The sequence below is a fragment of the Leptodactylus fuscus genome, chromosome 1, assembly GCF_031893055.1.
Source record: "Leptodactylus fuscus isolate aLepFus1 chromosome 1, aLepFus1.hap2, whole genome shotgun sequence".
Classification (NCBI taxonomy): Eukaryota; Metazoa; Chordata; class Amphibia; order Anura; family Leptodactylidae; genus Leptodactylus; species Leptodactylus fuscus.
Window position 1 is genome coordinate 248,809,528 of NC_134265.1, and position 24,361 is coordinate 248,833,888.

Sequence of the window (24,361 nt, forward strand, 5' to 3'; positions counted from 1 at the left end):
TTTATGGATATATCATAAGGTACACACCACATGTAAACCCCATAGGCAATATTAGTTTTGGACTATTTAGAAGGTTTCTTTCATTAGACTCAGTGAGAGTTATACGGCTGCTCACTTTAATTTGCTGTGATCAATGCTGTGGACTATATTATGCTTTAATGGCAGCATACATATTAATAGAAGAATTGTTATACGTTTCCATGTAAAATAATCAGCTTTTTACTTAACTCAAAGCAGATGAAAACAGCAAAGTGCTCAGCATCAGTTTTAGGGCATTATTAAATCATTTTTCACATCTAAATTTCTGATAAAGTAAGCCTGTACATGTGGGTGGCAGCAAATGAACCAAGAGCTCTTTAGTAAAATAACCTTTGTCAATATGGCCTCAAATTACAGCATATTTAGTTTTACGGTTTCAGGCCACGGTAATATTTTGAGGTACTCTCGGGAGGAAGGAGAAATGTTGCATGCAGTAAAATGAATCTCCAGTGATATTTCGTATTCCCCTTCTGTTTGTTCTGGATTAGTCATGTTAATGCTGGGTGGTCATTTTCTTCGGTAAGTAATATGTTATTGGTTTTGGTCTTTTTCATAGGTACAAAGGACAATAGCAAAGCAGATTCAAATGGTGAAACAGATTGGCAAAGGGAGATACGGAGAAGTGTGGATGGGCAAATGGCGTGGAGAAAAAGTGGCAGTCAAAGTGTTCTTTACCACCGAAGAGGCCAGTTGGTTCAGGGAGACGGAGATCTATCAAACCGTGCTTATGAGGCATGAGAATATTTTAGGTAAGTTATATTAGCATTCATGGGATTTTCCATTAAAGGGATACCTGTCAAAACAGAAAGAAAGTGATTGTTCAAGGCAAGATGCATGTAATAAATACTTATGGCGTTAAGGTAGTGAAAAGGTAAAGTGTGACAAAATTTTCAAGCAATGTATGAGATTTTCGGCAGTATTTGTGTCATTAATAGAGATGAGCGAACACTAAAATGTTCGAGGTTCGAAATTCGATTCGAACAGCCGCTCAATGTTCGTGTGTTCGAACGGGTTTCGAACCCCATTATAGTCTATGGGGAACAGATACTCGTTAAGGGGGAAACCCAAATCCGTGTCTGGAGGGTCACCAAGTCCACTATGACACCCCAGGAAATGATGCCAACACCTCTGGAATGACACTGGGACAGCAGGGGAAGCATGTCTGGGGGCATCTAACACACCAAAGACCCTCTATTACCCCAACATCACTGCCTAACAACTACACACTTTCCACATTCAAAAAAACCTCTATCAAAGTGGGAAAATACCTGGAAACCTTCTTTATTCCCCAAATGGATGGACACAAACCCCAATTTAAGCTCAACAAACAGTAACAACCACCCCTTTAAATCACGTTCCCCATGACAACCACAAATGGAATAGGCAATGGGAATTCCAAAAGCCCTCACCCTTAACTGTCATTTTGAGTGTGTGTGTGTGTGTGTGTGTGTGTGTGTGTGTGTGTGTGTGTGTGTGATGTGGTAAGACCTTCCAAAATTCACTTTTCTAGCCCTTAACATGAGCCCTTCCAAACAAAGTTACATGACCTTAAGCTGAGCTACCAGCAGAGATTGAGGCCCTTGGCATGAGTAGAGCCTTGCACCAGCAGTGTTTTTGGCACTTAGGGTGAGTTGAGCCTTGTACCAGCGTGTGTCCCTTAACATCAGGCGGGCCCTAAGTTCTGCGCTTTGCACAAAAGTTCCACATTAACTAGGCTGAATGGTACAAAGATTAGTAGGCCCGAGAACCAGGAACAGGTCTTGCAATGGCTGTCGGATAACGCTTAAAGCACATTGTCCACCAGCCAGGCAGCCTCTACCTCCTCTTACCCAACAGTCTTGTCCTCCTTCCACCCAAAATTCCCAATCTTCCCAGAACAATAAACCCAACTGTCCCTGCTCCCCAGAGCTGTTCTCCCTTCCTTTGACTGTACCGCAACCTGCCCCTCCATTTCGCGATTCCACGGACCTAACAGACGAGTATCTGTGTCCAGATGCTCAAACACTAGAGTCTCCTCCATTCCATCTCCGGTCGATTTGGTGGCGGATGACCAGCAACCCACCCTCATCGACGACGATGAGACGCAGTTGCTGTCAGGGCAGCCAGTTGACATGCGCATTGTGCAGGAGGAGGAGGCGAGACAGGAGTTGGAAGAGGAGGTGGTGGACGACGAGGACACCGACCCCACCTGGACAAGGCAGATGTCAAGCTGGGAAAGTAGTGTGGATGTTGAGGCAGGTGCAGCACCAAAAAGGGTAGCTAGAGGCAGAGACATGTCCAGAGGCAGAGGTCAGCTGCTTTGCCGAAGCCAGGCCAGACCCGGAATGTCCGAAGATGTTCCCTTTTGTACCCAGCCCAGAAAAACTCCCCCATCGAGGGCACGTTTCTTGAAGGTGTAGAGTTTTTTCAAGGAATGCGCCGAGGACAGATATAGTGTCGTCTACACAATTTGCCTCTCGAAATCGAGTAGGGGCCCTGAGAAGAGCAACCTGTCCACCACTTCAATGCACCGTCATTTGGAATCCAAGCAATGGAATCAGTGGCAGGCAGCAACGGCAGGACAAACGTCGCCCGCCGTTCATGCCACTGCCTCTGCTCACAGTGCTGGCGATGCACTCCAGAGGACGAGCCAGGACATCACTTCATCTGCCACCGCCACTTTGTTGACTTCTCCCTCATCCTCCCCTGTTTCTGTCTTATCTCCTTCTCCTGCACCATCAAAGGCACCATCAGGCGCTTCTTTACAACAACCCACCATCTCTCAGACATTGGAGGGCCGGCAGAAATACACCGCTAACCACCCACCCACGCAAGCCTAGAACGCCAACATCGCTAAACTGCTGGCCCAGGAGAGGTTGGCGTTCCGGCTTGTTGAAACTCCCGCCTTCCCGGACCTGATGGCAACTGTGGCACCTCACTATGCCGTCCCTAGCCGTCTCAACTTCTCCCGGTGTGGCGTCCCCGCCTTGCACCAGCACGTGTCACTCAACATCAGGTGGGCCCTTAGTTCCGCGCTTTGCTGCAAGGTCCACTTGACCACCGACACTTGGACAAGCGCCTGTGGTCAGGGATGCTGCAGTGCTTATCTTTAATGACAGGCAGGGTGAATGTGGTGGAGTCTGTTCCCCGGGTGCAAACTGGGGTGGCCTATCTCCTCTCCCAGGCCAAAATTCATGGCAGGAGTAGACTGAAACCCTACGACGCTGCAACCTCCACCACAGCTACTAGCGGCAAACGCTAAAACACTGGTGTGGGGAGACGTCAGCAGGCGGTGCTGAAGCTCATCAGCTTGGGGGACAGACAGCACAGTGCCTCCGAGGTCAGGGATGCCATCCTGGCTGAGATGGCATTTTTTTTTCCCTGCTACACCTGGGGCCTGGCATTTTTACGCCTGTGATAATGGCTGGAACCTGGTAGCGGCTCTGGAGCTTGCCAGCCTCCAACACGTTCCATGTTTGGCCCACGTCTAACCTAGTGGTGCAAAGTTTTTTAAAAACATACCCAAATGTACCGAAGCTACTGTTGAAAATGCGGCGCTTGTGCGCCCACTTTTGCAAGTGCACAGGAGTCGCTGCTAGCCTAAAAACACTCTAGCAAGGCCTACATCTGTCCAAACACAGGCTGTTGTCCGTCATTCACACACGCTGAAACCCTACAATACCATATCTTGAGCAGGGTGTGTGAGCTGCACAGACCTTTGATGGAGTTCCATCTACAAAACCCAAGGGTTCCTCAAAGTCAGCAACCAAAGTTTCTGCACCATGAGTTTCCAGGGGTGGCAGAGTTATGGCTAGGGGAAGAGGCACGGATAGGGATGATGTCTAGGGGCAAAAGCAGTGTGGATGTGGAGGCAAGCTAAGCAGGAAAAACTGGGGGTACAAGCTAAGGCATGGACTGGGGTGATGTCTAGGGGCAAAAGCAGTGTGGATGTGGAGGCAAGCTAAGCAGGAAAAACTGGGGGTACAAGCTAAGGCATGGACTGGGGTGATGTCTAGGGGCAAAAGCAGTGTGGATGTGGAGGCAAGCAAAGCAGGGAAAATGGTGGCTAGAGGCAAAGGGATGTCCATAGGCAGCAAGGGCAAAGATGCAAAACTCTCCCGTTTCAAGAATTTTCCTGACTTGTTTCCCCACAAAACATTCCTGGGAGGAGGGCTGAAACACCACCCTCCTCCTCCTCCGCTGTTAGATTGACCCCAGCTACGAGCTGAAAACGCTGCAACACTGGTGTGGGGAGACGTCAGCAGGCTGGGCTGAAGCTCATCAGCTTGGGAGACGGACAGCACACTGCCTCTGAGGTCAGGGATGCCATCCTGGATGAGATGGCAATTTGTTTATCCCTGCTGCCCCTGGGGCCAGGTTTTTTAGCTTGTTGGAGGGCTCTGGAGCTTGCCAGCCTCCAACACGTTCCATGCCTGGCCCACATGTTCAATGTAGTGGTGCAATGATTTTTTAAAAACATACCCCAAATTAGCTGAGCTAAGGGTGAAAGTGCGGCACTTGGACACCCACTTTCCCAAGTCTACAGTACCTGGAGCTAGCCGCAATACACTCCAGCAAGGCCTACATCTGCCTGAAGCACCTACTGTTGTGCGAGGTCACCACACGTTCTAACCCTAGATACCGTATGTTCAGCAGGGTGTGTGAGCAGCAGAGACCTTTGATGGAGTACCAGCTACAAAACCCAAGGGTTCCTCAGAGTCAGCTCCCTCACTTTCTGCACCATGAGTTTCCATGGGTGGCAGACTTATGGCTAGAGGCACAGGCATGGATAGGGGTGATGTGTAGGGGCAAAAGCAGTGTGGATGTGGAGGCAAGCTAAGCAGCAAAAACTGGGGGTACAAGCAGCCGGTGACATCATCACTGACAAGCACAGCTGTCTGTCAGCTGACAGGCTGACTTTCACCAAAATGAACAGACAATGGATAGACTCATCATATACATGTCAGTTACATGACAAATTTAGTGCAATTTGCAAGTCCAAGATGGTTTGGAGATCTGCGGAGAGGAATCTCACCACCTCTTGCGGGTGCCATCATTTGGAAGGCAAGCCCTGGGCTCAGTGGGTGAGAGCAAGCGCAGGATAATCGTCGTTTGGCCTGGCGGCCACTGCCTCTTCCACTGTTGACAGGGCTGGCGCTGCAGTCCAGACCAGGAGCCAGGACACCTCCACATCTGCCTCTGACACTTTGGGGAGTTCACCCTTATCCTCACCTTTTCCTGCCATTTCTCCTTTTGCCCGCGCCATCATGCGCCTCTTCCCAGCGACTCCCCATCTCCCAAGCCTTTCATTTCATGCTAAAGTACAGCGCAACCCACCCACATGCCCAAGGCTTCAACGGCCTCATCTCAAGAAATCTGGCCCAGGAGATGTTGGAATCCCGGCTGGGGGACACTCTGCCCTTTTTGGGCAGAGTGTCTACTGCGCCACCGCACTGTGCCGTCCACACCAGCACTTTCCCCCAAACATGAGGCGGTCCCTAAATTCAGCGCTTAGCCCTAAAGTTCCATGTGACCAGTTACGAATGGACAAGTGCATGCGGACAGGGACGCTACCTTTCAATTTGGGCACAGTGGTTGAATGTAGTTGAGGCGTGGACCGGGTCGCAAAATGTGGTGGCCTGACTTGTCTCCCCACACAACATTCCTGGGAGGAGGGCTGAAACACCACCCTCCTCCGCTGTTAAATTGACCCCAGCTACGAGCTGGAAACGCTGCAACACTGGTGTGGGGAGACGTCAGCGGGCCGTGCTGAAGCTCATCAGCTTGGGGGCCAGACAGCACACTGCCTACAAAGTGAGTCATGCCATCCTCGATGAGACGGCAATGTGGTTTTTGCCACTGCACCTGGGCCCAGGCATGTTGTCATGTGTGATAATGGCCGTAACCTGGGATTGGCTCTGTAGCTTGGCAGCCTGCAACATATTCCATGCCTGGGCCACGTTTTTAACTCATTGCTGCTAATCTTTTGAAAAAGGTACCCCAATGTTCCTGAGCTACTGGTGAAAGTGTGGCGCTTGTGCGGATAGTTTTTAAAGTGTATAGTTGCCGCTGCTAGCCTCTATGCACTCCTACAACGCCTGTACCTGCTGGAACAACGGCTGTTGTGCGACGTCTCCACACTGCTGGCACTAAACATATCATGTGTTGAGCAGAGTGTGTGAGCAGCACAGACCTTTGATGTAGTTCCAACTCCAAAACCCTCGGGTTCGTCAAAGTCAACTCCCTCAGTTGCTCAACCATGAGTGGCCATGGGTGGCAGACTTATGTGAAATCCCATCCCATCCATTGCACTGGACACGAAACATTAGCATGCGCTCAGCACAACTTCGGATATGGCAGATGCGTTAAGCAGGGTGCAGGGTACAACACAGACCAGGCCCGAGCACCAGGAACAGGTGTTAGAAATACTGCAGCATCTGCCATTTCCTTCCAATTTTGGGGTTTTGGACCCGCCACCGACTTGTCTGGACCTAAGTGGGGATCATGAGACACAGTTGCCATCAAGGCAAGCTGTGGTCATGTGCGGTTTGCAGTAAGGGGGCAGTGCGCAATTGGAAGAGGAGTTGGTGGATGACGAGGCCACCGACCCCACATGGACAGGGGTGATGTCTAGGGGCTAAAGCAGTGTAGATGTAGAGGGAAGCTAAATCAACAAAAAACCTGGGTAGAAGCAAAGGCATAAACTGGGGTGATGTTTAGGGGTGAAAGCAGAGTAGATGTGGAGGGAAGCTAAGCAGCAAAAACAGTGGGTAGAAGCAAAGGCATGCAAAACTCTACCCTGTTGGAAGACTTATTCCTAGGTCTGGAACACGTTAATGGCCCCCCTGGACAAATTACTGCCACTCAGGGGCCTAGTGTCACCAGGAGGGACAAGTATAGGCGCATGTTGTGGGAATACCTGGCCGACACCAGCTCTGTCCTCTCCGATCCCTCTGTGCTCTACAGCCTAAACTTATTTTCTCATCTTTTTTTCTGAACTGCACATCTCTTGCCTGCTTCCTTTGGGATCTTAGAAATGGTGGTCCACTTCCACAGATGGTAACTTCAATAGACAGTGTAACGGGAGTAGCTGAGGGATCGCTGTCTTAACCACTTTTTGGCACAAAATTAACTTCCAAAGCCAAATATGGTGCAAGTATATGATGCAAGGACACCTACACACCTATCTCTGACACATTGGGGAGTTCACCCTCATGCGCCCTTTTGGCCTGCACCATCATGCGCCTCTTCCCAGCCACTCCACATTTCCCAAGCTTTTCATTGCAGGCAGAAGTACAATACAACCCACCCCCATGCCCAAGCCTGTAACAGCCTCATCGATAAACTGCTGGCCCTGGAGATGTTGGTGTTTGTTTATGCTTCTGGAGACCCAGGCCTTCCGTCAGCAGATGGCAGCTGGGGCACCTCCCTATGCTGGGCCTAGCCGTTACTACTTCTCTTGGTGTGCTGTCTCTGCCTTGCGCCTGCATGTGTCCCATAACATCAGTCGGGCCCAGAGCTCTGCGCTTTGCTGCAAGGTCCACTTGACCACCGACACATGGACAAGCGCCTGTGGTCAGGGATGCTGCAGTGCTTATCTTTAATGACAGGCAGGGTGAATGTGGTGGAGTCTGTTCCCCGGGTGCAAACTGGGGTGGCCTATCTCCTCTCCCAGGCCAAAATTCATGGCAGGAGTAGACTGAAACCCTACGAAGCTGCAACCTCCACCCCAGCTACTAGCGGAAAACACTGTAACACTGGCATGGGGAGATGTCAGCAGGCCGTGCTGAAACTGATCAGCTTGGGGGACAGACAGCACAGTGCCTCCGAGGTCAGGGATGCCATCCTGGCTGAGATGGCATTTTTTTTTCCCTGCTACACCTGGGGCCTGGCATTTTTGCGCCTGTGATAATGGCTGGAACCTGGTAGCAGATCTGGAGCTTGCCAGACTCAAACACGGTCCACGCATGGCCCACGTTTTCCAACTTGTTGGTGCCATGTTTCTTTGAAACCTACACCATTGTGCCTGATATACAGGTCAAAGTGGGGCCATTTTCGTAAGTGAGAACTAGCCTCTGCTAGGCAGAAAACATTCAGAGCACACTCCTCTCATCTTCGCACCGTTGGCTGGCGGAGGAAGACGAGGGGGTTGGAGTGGCATCTGATGTCCCTATCCCACACGAGGCTAGAGGGTGCACTTCAGTGCATCCCATTGCTTCACCACAAATGGTGTGAAGGGGAGTGGAAAATGGAGGAAATGGAGAGTGACCCTTACAGTTGGGGCCAGCAAAGGCATGCCAAGTAATACACTGGCACACATGGCTGACTTCATCTTGGGTTGCTTTTCAACACATATTTCACATCATGAAGAACAAATAATACTGGATTTTTTCAAGCCTCGAACCCCGGTCTAGGTCTAATGTCTGTTCCTTTCTTATATTAGGGGAGAGGGAAAAAAAATTACTTCAGTGATACGTTTAGCGTACATAGACTGACTATTAATGTGTATCCCACTTAGTGTTGTTAGGGTTACACACCGTCACAACCTGGCTAAAGCTTCTATAGCTGTTAATAAAGTCAACATAACTTTACGGTATCCAAAAAGACAGCTGGTACCGACAGAGAGCAAGACAAATGTCACCCAAAGCTGTGAGCTCTGAACACCCACAGTGACTTTGGCGTCATCATCATTATAAGGGAGCGTGTGGTAATAAATAACTTGGCAGTGCCTAAAACCCAAAAAGCTTATACAACTATATTTACATTAAGATACACAAATGAAACTTTTCAGTAGCATGTCATGAGACAAGCTGATAAGCTCTTCCTTTGTGCAGTGCTATTTGAAAGTTAAACGCTGCCTTTATTTTAATTCTGGAGAAGGTGCAGACATTAGATTTAGAACATGTTGTCTTCATTGTCCAAATCCTCTATATAGGTAACGTGTTTTTCGGGCCGAGCTGTCTGGGAACGAGCTGGTGCAGCACTGACAACCTGGGTGAATATGGCAAGAGCCTGAGATGTAGGGTGAATGAATCCCCAAATTATTTGTGGAATTCCCAGTGAGACAATGGCACTGTATACCAGTAGCAAAAATTGTGGGTGCACGTAACCCCCATATATTCTTTGAATTCCCAGTCAGACAATGGCACTGTATACCAGTAGTAAAAATTGTGGGTGCACATAACCCCAATATATTCTTTGAATTCCCAGTGAGACAATGGCACTGTATAGCAGTAGCAAAAATTGTGGGTGCACATAACCCCCATATATTCTTTGAATTCCCAGTCAGACAATGGCACTGTATACCAGTAGTAAAAATTGTGGGTGCACATAACCCCCATATATTCTTTGAATTCCCAGTCAGACAATGGCACTGTATACCAGTATTAAAAATAGTGGGTGCACATAACCCCAATATATTCTTTGAATTCCCAGTCAGACAATGGCACTGTATAGCAGTAGCAAAAATTGTGGGTGCACGTAACCCCCATATATTCTTTGAATTCCCAGTCAGACAATGGCACTGTATACCAGTATTAAAAATAGTGGGTGCACATAACCCCAATATATTCTTTGAATTCCCAGTCAGACAATGGCACTGTATAGCAGTAGCAAAAATTGTGGGTGCACGTAACCCCCATATATTCTTTGAATTCCTAGTCAGACAATGGCACTATATACCAGTAGTAAAAATTGTGGGTGCACATAACCCCAATATATTCTTTGAATTCCCAGTGAGACAATGGCACTGTATAGCAGTAGCAAAAATTGTGGGTGCACGTAACCCCCATATATTCTTTGAATTCCCAGTCAGACAATGGCACTGTATACCAGTAGTAAAAATTGTGGGTGCACATAACCCCCATATATTCTTTGAATTCCCAGTGAGACAATGGCACTGTATACCAGTAGTAAAAATTGTGGGTGCACATAACCCCAATATATTCTTTGAATTCCCAGTCAGACAATGGCACTGTATACCAGTATTAAAAATTGTGGGTGCACATAACCCCCATATATTCTTTGAATTCCCAGTGAGACAATGGAACTGTATAGCAGTAGCAAAAATTGTGGGTGCACGTAACCCCCATATATTCTTTGAATTCCCAGTCAGACAATGGCACTATATACCAGTAGTAAAAATTGTGGGTGCACATAACCCCAATATATTCTTTGAATTCCCAGTGAGACAATGGCACTATATACCAGTAGCAAAAATTGTGGGTGCACGTCACCCCAATATATTCTTTGAATTCCCAGTCAGACAATGGCACTATATACCAGTAGCAAAAATTGTGGGTGTATATAGCCCCAATTCTATTGCTAGGGGACTTGCAGGGTATTTCTGGGGTGAAGGTGGGGGGGCACACCGTTGGAACGGGTATCGGGGGTATATATCGGGTATACGGGAATACACTGACAGTGTATTCCATTCAGGATCCTGGGAAAGCTGGGTTGCGGCGATTGAGCCCGTCAGTGCCACGTTACACTGACAAGCTTCTCCCTGGAATTTAGCTCTTACAAGAGCTGTTGTGGTTGTCTTCTCCTTCCTATCTAGCCTGTCCCTGCCTACCCAGAATCTAACCCCTAGCTAACTGGACGGAAACCTCCGTCCCCGGTGAATTGCAAGCTCAGAATGACGCGAAGCTGGGCGTCGCTGTTCTTTTAAATTAGAGGTCACATGTTTTCGGCAGCCAATGGGTTTTGCCTACTTTTTTCAACGTCACCGGTGTCGTAGTTCCTGTCCCACGTACCCTGCGCTGTTATTGGAGCAAAAAAGGCGCCAGGGAAGGTGGGAGGGGAATCGAGTAATGGCGCACTTTACCACGCGGTGTTCGATTCGATTCGAACATGCCGAACAGCCTAATATCCGATCGAACATGAGTTCGATAGAACACTGTTCGCTCATCTCTAGTCATTAATAAAGTTTTGTAATTTACTTTTTCAAAAAAATTTGGCTACTTTCAGTGAAATTCTTCAATTTCTTAATTTTTGCCCTTGCTTTGCTATTGCTTCTCATTGTGTATAGTGTATGGGCTTGTGTTTATTGCATGGAAAATGAAGGTGGCGGCGGATCACTTCAGATAGACTCTTCTGGTGTTGTATGAAAGAAAGGATTCCCATCTTTCATAAGACATTAAGGATGTTGTTCTATCTGTACTGTTTCTAGAGATATCAGGGGCTGAAAATACACTCGGGATTGGAATATTAGCATGCAGCAGCATATAAATATCCCTATCCTCAGTGTTTAGTTACACTTTCACAATTTGTGATTATTTTATGAAAATCTTTAAATTCCCCTGGTATGTTTGTAAATTATTAAATTCTTCTATTATCCATGTAATAATAATTCTTGAGCATCTTTTTATTTCTAAGAGTATAGTGTGACCTTCCTCTGTTAAGAAGTCTCTATTAGGGTTGAGCTGATCCTGACTTTTCAGGATCGATTTTAAAATCTGATTTCCGATCATTTTTTATTCGAACCCGATCTCGATCCCAATTCCGATCCCAATGCAAGTCAATGGGATTTTTGTATTAATTGGAGATCGGATTTTAAAAGCAATCCTATTCACTATACAGCATGGAATCTAACAATTGTTAGAATCCACGCTGTGTAGTGAATCACTAAGTAGCTAGAGGATTTTTTTTAATCCTCTGTCTGCTTAGTCCCCCCTGGTGTCCACTTACCTGCAGAGATGGCTGGTCCGGTGCCTGGTGTTCTTCGCCTCGCTACCGCTCCAGCTGCAGTCTTCTTCTCTCTTCGTTGCCCCCTCTCTGCCAGATTAGGAGAGTGTGGGCGGGTTAGGAGAGTGTGGGCGGGTACTGGGAGGGGAGACGTGACGTCTCCCTGCCCTGTACCCGCCCACACTCTCCTAACCCGCCCACACTCTCCTAACCTGGCAGGGAGGGGGCCGCGAGGCGAAGAAGACTGCAGCTGGACCGGCAGCAAGGCGAACAGCAGCGGAGCAGCCATCTCTGGAGGTAAGTAGCTATGAGACATGTTAGTTTAGTCTCCCTTTAGAATGAATGGAGGCAGCCGGCGCGCTTCCATTCATTCCTATGGAACCGCAGCAGAGCCTTCACACTGAGTATACACTATATACTCAGTGTGAAGGCATTGTGGGAAATACTACCAATCCCGATCCCACCTAAAAAGATCGTGTTCGGAATTCCGATCGCGATCGTGAAATTTTTTCGATCGCCGATTGGAATCCGTTTTTTTCCGAAGACGATCGCTCAACCCTAGTCTCTATGTAAACTGACAACTGGATGCTACCATTCACATTGTGAAATGGATGTGCAATTTCACACTCAGCACCAAGTGGACACTGTCAGACAGTCTCACTTGGGGAATACTTCTCCAATTGGTAACACCTAGTTGTCAATTTATGCATACGTTTATGGAAAGAACTATGGTGGAGTTATAAGTAAAGATGTTCCGGAATTATTACATGGAGAATACAGTAAATGTATTTACTGAAACAGACAAGTCATGAGAGCTGACACATTCTTTTTATATAGCACTGTATAGCTTGGTATACAATATAGGCAGTACTCTGTGACCTATATCCATCAGCAAGAGCTGCACAAATCTCTTTGCTGGTTTATTACAGTGTTTATTCCAAAATCGTGACTATTTACTGTAAGGCTGGGTTCACACTACCTCCGCTGTCCACCCCGGGGTTTCTATTATCAACCCTGGAGAAACTGGACAGGGGACTGCTTGCCAGCGGTCAGCTTTAAAACCCATTCATTTGAATGGGTTTTTAAAGGTGACAGCCAGTGTCCGTATGCAGCCTATCTGCCTGGAAACCAGTATTTTTGCATGGGAACAAAGTCATGCAGGACTTTGTGTCCATGCAAAACCCCCCAAAAAGAAACAGTTTCCAGGCAGAGAGACCGCATATGAACACAGTCGATCAACTTTAAAAACATTCAAGTGAATAGGCTTTAAAGCTGACCACTGACGAGCCGTTCCCTGTCCAGCACTGACAAGCATTGTACAACCAAGACCCTTGTGCCAGTATGTGCAGTATGTGTTGGATGAGAACACAATAAACTTGTGACAAAATGTCATCTGTATGGCTTCTGTCAATGTCATTTCTACTGTAGTATGGTCATGTCTGTTAGCACTTATTTTGGCAAAAAGATGACATATTGTAGAATGACCATTTGAGTATTTATCTAGTACTTGTTCCATGCTGAAGGTATGGTAGCGGTGTGAATTCTACAAGGTGATTTACTTTTGAAAACCCTGTACGTTTTCTACTCAGCTCAGGGTCTGACCATTGTGCCGCTGAGCTAGAAAGTGTATTTTATATGTATCTGTCATGAACACTGTAAATTCCTACTAAATTCTCACTAAATTCTGTAGTTTATTACCAGTATGAATTAGAATTCCCTCTCTTCAGAACTCTGCACACTTGTCACAGCCAGTGTTTTAATTACTTAGAGTAAAGCTACTATTTATCATTGGCGATCTGCTGTAATTCATGAATTAATCCTCACTTTAGAGACCTTAATAAAAAACCTTAATATGAACTATCACTGGAGATCATTTTAGTAGTCCCATTTAATAGTTTAAGTACATCAATTGGCTCTCACCCTGCACCTTTCTGTCAGGAACATAGCAGAAAGCCAATGCTCACAGCCACAATAACTACATTTAGGCTAAGGCCCCACCCATTGATTTAAATGTGTACGCGCGTTAAATGGAACCCTTTGAAGTCAATAGGATTCTATTTTGCAGCGCTGATTTTTATGCGAGTTATTGTGCAAGAATCAGCGCCGCGTTACTCCGTGTGAATGCACCCTTAAAGTCCCTGCGAGTCTAGTGAATCCCATCCACACATTGCAGAAAAATACCTGCAGTGGAAATGGTTGAAGAAATACTGATGTGCAATGCAGAGTTAATCAGCTTTTTGTGGATATGCAAATCGGTCAGCAAGTACAACTGGGACAGGGCCAGATTTACGAGATTTGCCTACAGAAAGATGCAAGTAACATGGTAACATAATTGTTACTTACTACTGTCCCTTTAACTGTGATTGACATTTTCAGCCTCTACCTGTGTCATTCTGTCTATAAGGAAAACTGGACCTCCGCCAATGCCTTTGCAGATTTGCATATCTATAAAAACATGATTTCTGCATTGCTTCATTAGATTATGGCCATACACAGTCACATACAATATAGGCATCTATAGTATATTGCAGAATCAAGCTAGTGTTCTCACACAATACATCTCAGAATATGCTCTGCCAAAAGGAAAGGTAAGTGGGAAGCGCCTGTATTTATATACACTGGAATATACAGTATGTGATAACATGTATAATATATGCCTATCTATCTATCTATCTATCTATCTATCTATCTATCTATCTGTCTGTCTGTCTGTCTGTCTGTCTGTCTGTCTGTCTGTCTGTCTATCTATCTATCTATCTATCTATCTATCTATCTATGCAGTTATCACCAGCAGCTAGGTTTGGCCAAGTAAACCCACATTGCTTATATTTCCCTGTTTCAGGCGATTACAGCCGATAAGTGATCCTAATGATAAAACAAAACCTATTTGTCCTTGTTGGAATCCCGAACGTACCAGTCTGAAATGGCTTTGATTTTCAAGTTCGTTGTGCAAGTAATGACATTTTAATAGATTAATTCAGAATGTAGACAGATTGAATTCAGATCTGCCAGACTGACAGAATCGCGCATATAGTTGACAGGTCCAATGATTAATTTAGTGTCGGCCTCTTCAAAGCTCATGGAAAAAAGGCAGATGGAAAATGAAAATGAATGTTGCCTCATGGCATGCACAATATAACAAAGTGGCGAGTATTAACTTACTGTCTTCAGTCCACAATACAAACTAACAAACTGTTTTTTAATTGTATGATTTACTCATAACCAATCTTTGGGGGAAAATTTATTCACTCGGTTAAGTTACATTTATAAAAAAAAAAAAAAAAAAAAATCCTACCTTGTGGTAATTTTATGTAGTTCTAGAATATGAATAATTTTCAGCAAATTCATTCATATCTCTATAAACACAGTTCAGAACCATAAGGGCTCATTCACACGGGGCAAGAGGGGGCGGATTTTGGTGCTGAATCCACGTCATAAATCACCCCCTCACAATAGACCGATAGCTTACTTTTTTCCGTGAGCGAGCTGCCCTTTCTTTAGGTGGATTCCTTGCGGCAGCACACTCCAGACTAGGCCCATTCATTTGGGCCTACTCCGAGTGGGAAGTCACGACTGTCGGAAGCAGCAACAGTCGTGGTAGGCGCATTTTGGCCCTATTCTTCTTCTCATGTCAGAATCATGACCAAAATCCACCATTCTGCGACCCGTGTGAACGGGGCCTTAAAAGGTACTTTTCACCCCCTCCAGCAACTCCAGATCTTTCCATTTGTTAAAGCTACTGCTCTTGTCAGGCAGGGAGGTGCGATTTAAGCTGGGGCCCCACATGGCGTAAGCGTTTTACAGTTCCTTCAGGATTCACTAGAATCCCATCCACACCCTGTGAAAAAATATGTGCTGCAGAATGCTACAATTTCGAAAACCGTTGCGATTTTGGAAATCACAGCTTGTCAATTATACTTACGGAAATGCCAGCAGTTTCCCTATAGGTATACAGGAAGCAGAAAGTTTTCAGAGAAAACCTTGATGTGATATCATAGGTAATCTTTATATCAGAAAGCTGGAGATAACCATGTTGGAGAACTTCTATCGTGGTATACAGTAGAGATGAGCGAACACTAAAATGTTTGAGGTTCGAAATCCAATTCGAACAGCCGCACACTGTTCGACTGTTCGAACGGGTTTCGAACCCCATTATAGTCTATGGGGGGAAATGCTTGTTTCAGGGGTAGGCAACATTCGATCAAATTCTACTTACCAAGTCCATGAGTGAGGGTTGGGCTGGATTCTTCTCCCTGCGCAGCGTCCCCGCGTCCTCTTCCGGCCATGAATTCACTCTGCTAGGCATCGGGCCTAGGCAGAGCCGACTGCGCATGCGCGGGCATGCGCAGTCGGCTCTGACCAGGCCCGATGCCTAAGCAGAGTGAATTCAGAGTGGGAAGAGGACGCGGGGACGCTGCGCAGGGAGAAGACTTCTAAAGGTAAGAGAAGAACCAACGTTGATTGGCAATGTATAGCATTCTGCCAATCAACGCTGGTTCTGCATCGAATCCTAACTTCGAACAGCTAGTAGTATTCGATCGAGTACGAGTATTACTAATATCGTAGTATTTGATCGAATACCTACTCGATCGAATACTACTCGCTCATCTCTAGTATACAGTAGTGTTGCTATATACAACAAAAACATTTCTGTCTTGTAGCTATATTGTATTCAATAACTAGTCATCCAGGTCCAGGAGAAAAGGGGTATGGAAAGTGTAAAAGTGCAGATTTTCAGGTTCAGATACTTTATTGATGCAAAATCCAAACTTGTTGAGTGTACAGTCTATACTGTATCACAGCAATGTGTAGGAGTAGTGCCCTTTCTTAGGCTATGGATGTATGGACTGGGTCAGCTCTACATATCACATGAAGCGTTCTTCAGTACACGGTGACATAAAGCTCACATAGTTACACTTCCTGATTTAATGTTCAGATTTTTATGTTTACTATTGTTGTGCTAGACATCTGTTTCTCCTGATGCTTATTATGAATTGTATTGAAATGTGGGTTTTTATAGATCTGCTGCATGGTTAATGACAATGCACATATTTCTTCCTATAAATACCATAGTCCATCTACCTTTGGGTTTTAATGTTGATTTTAATTTGTCTTTTGGTAATTTCATGAGGGTTTTGTGTTCTTCATCTGTAGCGAATGACTGTCACTTAAACATATCGCATAGTGTGACTGAGGAAAATAACTTTGGATAACAGACTGCTAATGGGTAACTAGTGATTCAGGCATAATGCATATTAAAATGTGTTGGCCTTTCTTTCTTGCCACTTATACGCGGGGATAGCACATGCTTTTTTGTAATCATAGAGCCATTTGGACAGGCTGGCAGTTTAATACAGACCATAACCATATGTGTTGCATGATATGACATATGGACAAAGTGGAGATTATTCTTCAGGCCTTACCGGCTAATCGCTCATCTTGACAAGCTTATGTTTCACACACTAAGAAATGTCAACCAGAGAAATGTGATCTTTCACAACAACAAAATTGAACAAAAAAAAAACTGAATCGGTTTTTAGGCATTTTGCAGTGAAGAGATAACATTGCTGGCCTGCACATCGGTACATGCATGTTACAGAAGTAACCATAAATAGTAATAAGATGCAAAATACGCAAATTATAACAGGCATAAAGTATATAAATGGTTAAAGGTCAGTTTTATTGTGGTCAGTCAGCGATGACCATCTCAGCATGGGACATTGTGCTGACATCAGAGAGCTATAATAGTCACTCGCCAGATTATTGAGAACTGCCAAAGTGTCAGCTCAATAGAGACAGCAGAATATATTCCCTTACATAACAGATCTTACAGCTCAGTTAGCATGACATTGTCAAAGAGGACACTTATAGTTGACCGTGTGAATGTTTAAAATTGTTTGCACATTTACATGCCTGAATGGGTTTTTATTAAAATATTAGCATAAGCAGTATTTGAACATAGATATTTTTAGATCTAAAATGTGCCATATTATGGCATACTATGTAAGTTGGGATTTAGTATTAGAAATAAGCGAACCATACAAGATTTGTTTTGATGAATATTCTGAGGTTCAGCTCTCTGGCTCACTTCACTTCTTTGGTAAGTACCATAATTGCTATTATTATAGTCTGAGGGCTCCTCAGATCCCAGAGTATAATAAATGGAGGACCAGGGGAGGTGAGTAAAAATAACTAACCTGCGATGTTAGCCAGAGTCCGAAAGAGGGAAACACTGGACACCATAAGTATACCCAGTAGAGCTTGGGCAATGTGGGTATGACTGTTATTTTTACATCCTTCCACTCCTCCCGCTTTCTCAAGATTAACATGGAGAAAACGGAGTTCATCATCTTCACCCCACCCCGTATGGCCCCTCCACCTGACCCATCTATCGAAGTTAATGGAACCACAATTACCCCTGTCCCATGGGCCCGATGCCTTGGGGTAACCCTGGACTCCGACCTATCGTTCAAGTCACACGTTCAAACCCTCAACACTTCCTGCCGCCTCCAACGCAAGAACATCCATCGAATCCGCTCCTTCCTCACCCCTGAAACCACTAAGATGCTCATCCAGGCCCTTTTAATCTCCCACTTAGATTACTGCAACACCCTTGTCCATGGACACAGCTAACACCATCGCCCCCCTCAAGTCCACCTTAAACTGTGCTGCTCGTTTAATCCACCTCACCCCCCCTATCTTCATCAGCTGCTCCCCTATGCCAGTCCCTCCACTGACTACCCATAGCCCAGCGAATTGAGTTCAAGCTACTAACGCTAACATACAAAGCCATCCACAACCTGTCCCCTCCGTATATCTCCAACCTAATCTCCCGCTACCTGCCCACACGTAACCTCAGATCCTCCAAAGACCTCCTACTCCGCTCTACTCTCATCCGCTCCTCACACAACCGTCTCTAAGACACATAAGACTGACCCCTACAATCACAGGCTTCAAGAAGGCCCTGAAGACTCACCTATTCAGGAAGGCCAACAACCTATCATCTCACTGACATCTGTACAGTCTCCCCCTCTCCTTCTGTCTCTACCCCCTTCCCCCATAGATTGTAAGCCCTCGCGGGCAGGGTCCTCTACCCCACTGTGCCACTCGGTCATTGTTAGTATTATATCTACCTGTATATTCTGTGTATTGTATGTAACCCCCAAATGTAAAGCACCATGGAATTAATATAATAATGTAAAGCACCATGGAATTAATGGTGCTATATAAATAACACATATACAATATAGCACAGCTAGGCTGCATTGAAAGGTTTTCTCATTTACGAATAAGTTCAAACAGAGTCATTCGGACTGATTTTGGGGTGGATTGCACTGTGATATTCCATCCTGAGCCTACGTCCACTTGTATTTAATAGGAGACAGTGACCAAAGCCGGCCGCTGAACAAGTAGCTGTCTTGCTCAATCTTGCTGCAGATTCTGTGACTGATTCAGCTGCAGAAGCTGCTGTGTGAAAACCTATTCATTTGAGGCTAAGCAGCAAGTAAAAGCACTACTAGATGGGAAAGCTGAAACTTGGCTGTGACTTACAAAGTCAAGGGCTGGAAAGTTGGGAAGGATTTCAGGCAGAAGTCCACTTCAAATTTCTCTTCACTTTCGCTTGTGTGAACAGACTGCAATGCTTTCACTTGCTCTCCGTTCTCCTCTTTCCTTCACTCCCTGGTTTCAATGTCAATTTGGTGGGCAGGCTTAGCCTATGTGATGGTCAATTCCGGTCAGTGTGCTCCAAAACTAAACTGAAATTGTTATCTCTGAATGTGCATACAAAAATAATAACGGCACTTGTCAAGCATTGTCCTAGTTCTTATCAGGCCTCAACAGCTAAATGTATTTTGCAGAGCTGACAGACTGCTATATTAGCTATAATGGACTAATGTCACCAGCAAAACCACTGCAGCTAGATGGTCGAGGTGGTCTGAAACCTAAACAACAAGCTGTAAACACTGAGAAGCTTCATCTTTATGATACTGGAGATGGGAATATCCTGTATACATTACACACTGAACCACACCTATATTGCAATGCACATGCCAATCAACATACCATGCAATGGTATCAGTGAGTGGGAAAAAGGGGGAAAGCAAGGGGAACCATGGGCTCCAAATCCTTATTGAAAGACAGAGAAACCGTGGGAGAAGGGAATTAAAGCTCATCTTCATTGTTAGAATAGTTTGCCCATTTAGTCAAAAGAACATCTGTAAAACCTGACTGCTTTTGGATGGTAACATGTGGCTCCCAGTCAGCATTCCACTTCAATGTGCTGGAGTTGAGGTTAGAGCCCTTTGCAGGTCATTGAAGCACCCAGCTAGCCACACTTTCTATATGGCCCTTGCTGTATGCGCTGGGGCACAGTCTAAATACTCTTGGCTATATGATGTATGTGAGATGACAGGAGCTTAGTAGCCAGTGTCCCTCATAATAACCAGGATTATGAGTGTCCTCTTAAAGTATGCAGAATGATAAGTGCACTTACTGTATATCCAGTTACACACTCTACAATTCATTAGAAGGATCTACGTACAGTACATTTCTATGCAGAACACCAGCCAAACAAATAAAGGTTGTCAAAGTGATTCATCCCTTTTAAATCTTTAATACATGTGCTGTACTGTAGCTATGTCTGTTTGCATTCCTAATTCATTGCAAAGCAAGGACTCTCTGCTGCTTCTCCTTTGTAGTGAAAGACATTGACTTCAGGAAAAAAAAAAGAAAGAGACTGAATAGGATTTGAATTGCTCAAGCATATTATTCATCATACAAATATTCAAGGTTTTAGAATATTAGATGTCGAAAGTTTTCTATAGGGATTATATCTATTTACATATATAATGAATAAAACAAGATCAGAGACTGGAAACAAATAGATTTACTACAAATTGGCTGTTTTTTGGGATTATTCCAAATAGTTTTTGGCTGCATACCTTTAAAGGGGTTGTCCCATGAAAAGCATCCTATCTATACTGCTAGTTTGTGTGGATTTAAGACATTTCCTAAATACACTTCTTTATTAAAAACTGCTTTGTTTGGCCGCTATCTTAATGTATTTACTTCATTGTTGACACTGCGATTCTATGGCCACTGGGCTTATCTGCTCAGTTCCCAAGTGAGGTAGCTGCCTGCTCTCAGGGGGGGGGGGAGGGAGGGGCTGAGTGCTGGGAGCAGCTCTGAGCTATGTGTGTCTGACAAGCAACGGAGCTCCTCAGATAGGGGAGGTGAGAGCTCCGGGATTACTGTGCTGTCTATCTTCAGCTTTTCCACTTATCAGCCGGTTTAATTGAATTTGGCTGATAAGGGCTGAGATAAGGAGTCCTTTACCTCTGTATGTAATGCAAGCTGACTCAAATCCAGCTCTGCTACATCAGTTTCTACATCAGCTTTATACTGTAGTAATGCATTACAACCAATCAAACATAGCAGATAGCAGAGCAAGTGAAACTCCACCCACCAATGTGCCGAGAAATCCAGGAAATGAAGAGAGCACACAGCCTGCAGGCTGCAGAACAAAAGTTATGGGAATACCCTTTTAACTACATACCTACAAGAGAGGTTTTTACAGATCAGAATATGATGGTTTTTCATTAATATTAATCATTCATATTAAATTGGTGGAGGCCTACAAACGTTATTTACATGTGACTGCGTACCAAAACGCTGTCTACTTAGTTCCAGCACTACAAGATATTGTAAGTCTGTCCCTTTCCCTTGTAAAGGTAGACAGATTTGACCTAGTTGAGTTCCAAAGCAGGCTGAATTGGGTGCAGCATATGGAAGTAGGCTTCAAAGTCCATTTTCCTTGGATAGAAGTGCCCTGTAGAAAAGGTTATAGAGGGGTGGGTACATTACTTTATGTGACCTCTCTCATCTATAAGTTCCACCTGAAGGATTCATGATAAGGGTTACTCTACCTCCTATAAATCTTATATTTTATGTATCATATACGACATAGATGAAGGCAGTACAGCAGTAACAGTTGAAACAATTTGGATACTTTATAGAGAAAATTGCTACCGGAAACAAATATAAGACTAATGTAGGTAGATAATAGGTTACTATGATAACTGATACATTTACTAGGTAACTTTAAGAAGACTCCTTTCATATAGAGCTAAGTAGTGAGTAGTGTTGTAATGTGCTCTTTCCAGCAGATGGCAGCATTTTCCTTCCTATAGCTCTCTGTTACATCAGGTCCTGGGTATTTAGCAGTCTACAGCATTAGTTGAGACTAACAACAACACAATTAAAATGGATTATGTTCTACTGAATTCAATATTTCAGAACTGTCATATTTAGCTTGTATCAATACAGTATACCACTACTTAGGTTACTTGTAGTATACAACACAACTGAAGCTTATTCCCTACAGATTAGTTATGCGGTAGCATGATCAATCAATATTATTGGTTAATGATTATGTCTGTAGGCTTTGAATCTATTATTTACTGCCAAAGATGTCTGAATTCCTGCTACATTGTCATCTTATTGCTGTGCCATTTTTTTTTAGGGTTCATTGCGGCTGATATTAAAGGAACTGGATCCTGGACACAACTGTACCTCATTACAGATTATCATGAAAATGGCTCCCTCTACGACTACCTGAAGTCGACCACGCTTGATACAAAAGCCATGCTAAAGCTGGCTTACTCATCAGTCAGTGGGCTCTGCCATTTGCATACTGAAATATTTGGGACAAAGGGGAAGCCAGCGATAGCCCATCGGGACCTTAAAAGCAAGAACATATTGGTGAAGAAAAATGGAACGTGCTGTATAGCAGACCTGGGATTGGCAGTAAAATTCATTAGGTTAGTAATATAAGATAATTAGGTTAGTACATAATATGTTATTTGCTAGTTCACTGAAGCATTACCAATGTCTTTGAACTCCCTCTTGTTCTGTCTTCTTTTCCTCCCCCTCCTTCGTCTCTCCCTCTGTCCCTGAGTCAATGACATGATCTTCCTTCCACAATTTGTCAGTGATGTCTTACACTGGAAGGTGCTGTATGATTTGTGCACCATTGTGATCATGACTAAATAGGAATTCCTCTATAATATAAGCATGCTTAAGGAATGAAATTCTAGTTGGACAGCAGCAGGATTACCACCAGATATGCAGCATATGTACAGTTATTTATTCATGACCAACTGCTTAAATAATCCATACAGATGGGGACAGACCATATTGTGTCCAATTACTGATCAATATCAGGGTCAGAGATTCAACTATCACATTAACAATTATCGTTTTGTATGTTCCAAAGTGCACATATCCAAAATCATACTGATGGGTAAAGAAGCTTCCTAGGAATATGGGCCTAGTGTGAATGTGTGAAAGAGATTGAGAATCTCTTCCTGGATTGTTATAGGAAGTCAACCACCTCCCTCCAGAATATTTATCTGCTGCCTCCGCAATACTGAGCACATTACAGTGATAAACATCATACTTCTGTTATGTAGGTCATAAATATATATTTGGAGGAAAAACAACTTAAAATTTTTATACAAATGAGACAGTTTAGGCACTGGGGGCATTCCTTCAATGCTATGCCACTGAGACACTTACCATCTTTTGTCTCCCCGCTCCATGCAGTGAGAGTTGAATCCTCCCATTACCCATCATTCCCCCAGGGCTGACGGTCCGCCTCCAGTGCACCAGCTGCCTCACATAAATGCTGACTTTCTCTAAATCTACAAAAGTGACATGCATAACAAAGTTATGTTGTTTATCACTGTCACAGAACAGAATACCATATTGATCTCATCTGGAAATTGGTTATTTCACGACTCAGTGTAGAACACATTAGTTATAAACAATAGAACTATAGCACAATACAAAAGCATACATAAGGAATGAATAACCTTCTGAACCTTTCCCTTCTACAGCGTTACTGTATGGACCATTTTTGGTTACTTTAGTTTGGGCATTAGGGCCTGGCAATTGTTTTTCTTATTTTTTTTATTCTCCACCTTCCAAAATTCACAACTATTTTTCTGCTGACACAGACATACAAAGGCTTATTCTTTGTTCAAAAAGTTATATTTTAGTTGCCAGCATTTAGTAGTGCATATAATGTTTTGGTTAGCCTTAGGCCCAGTTCACGTCTGCGTTTTTTGGAGCCCACTTGGGGACCCCCGAACAGAAACCTATACACATTAAAAAGTAGTTAGCTAAGAAGCCACATGGACCCCATAGACTATACTGGTGTCCGTGTTGTTTTCAGTTGGTGTCCGCACGATTCATGCAGAGAGAAAAGTACTGGAAACTAAGCAGAAACCACACAGACCCTATTATAGTCTATGGGGATTCGTGTGCTTTCAGTGCTCACCGCTTTTTAATGCACATAGGTTTTCGTTCAGGGGGTCCCCAAAAGGACTCCCACAACGGAATACCGAATGCAGATGTGAATTGGGCCTTAGTTAACATTTCTGTTAGGTCAACGTAAAAAAAAGAAAAATTTGTAAGTCTGTCATTATTTTATTTTTTGTGTTTTGTTTTTATAGCATTCTGCATTATAAACGACATGGTAGTCTGTGTGTCTATATATAGTATATAGCTGTGTAGGGCCCCAAAACCCTTGTCAACAGCAATTACCTATTACTAAAGCTATATTTAGATGTTTATATATACGGTACCCATATACTTG

The 24,361-nt window shown here is 44.4% G+C and overlaps 1 protein-coding gene across 1 annotated transcript in view; it reads left to right on the forward strand.

The window, feature by feature from the left end:
• Positions 1-24,361, forward strand: part of BMPR1B (bone morphogenetic protein receptor type 1B) — a 404,403-nt gene that overhangs the window by 374,247 nt on the left and 5,795 nt on the right. The window contains exons 11-12 of the mRNA XM_075285697.1: positions 596-788; positions 22,226-22,523. Coding sequence (XP_075141798.1) covers positions 596-788; positions 22,226-22,523 — 491 coding nt within the window. The remainder of the gene's footprint in view (positions 1-595; positions 789-22,225; positions 22,524-24,361) is intronic.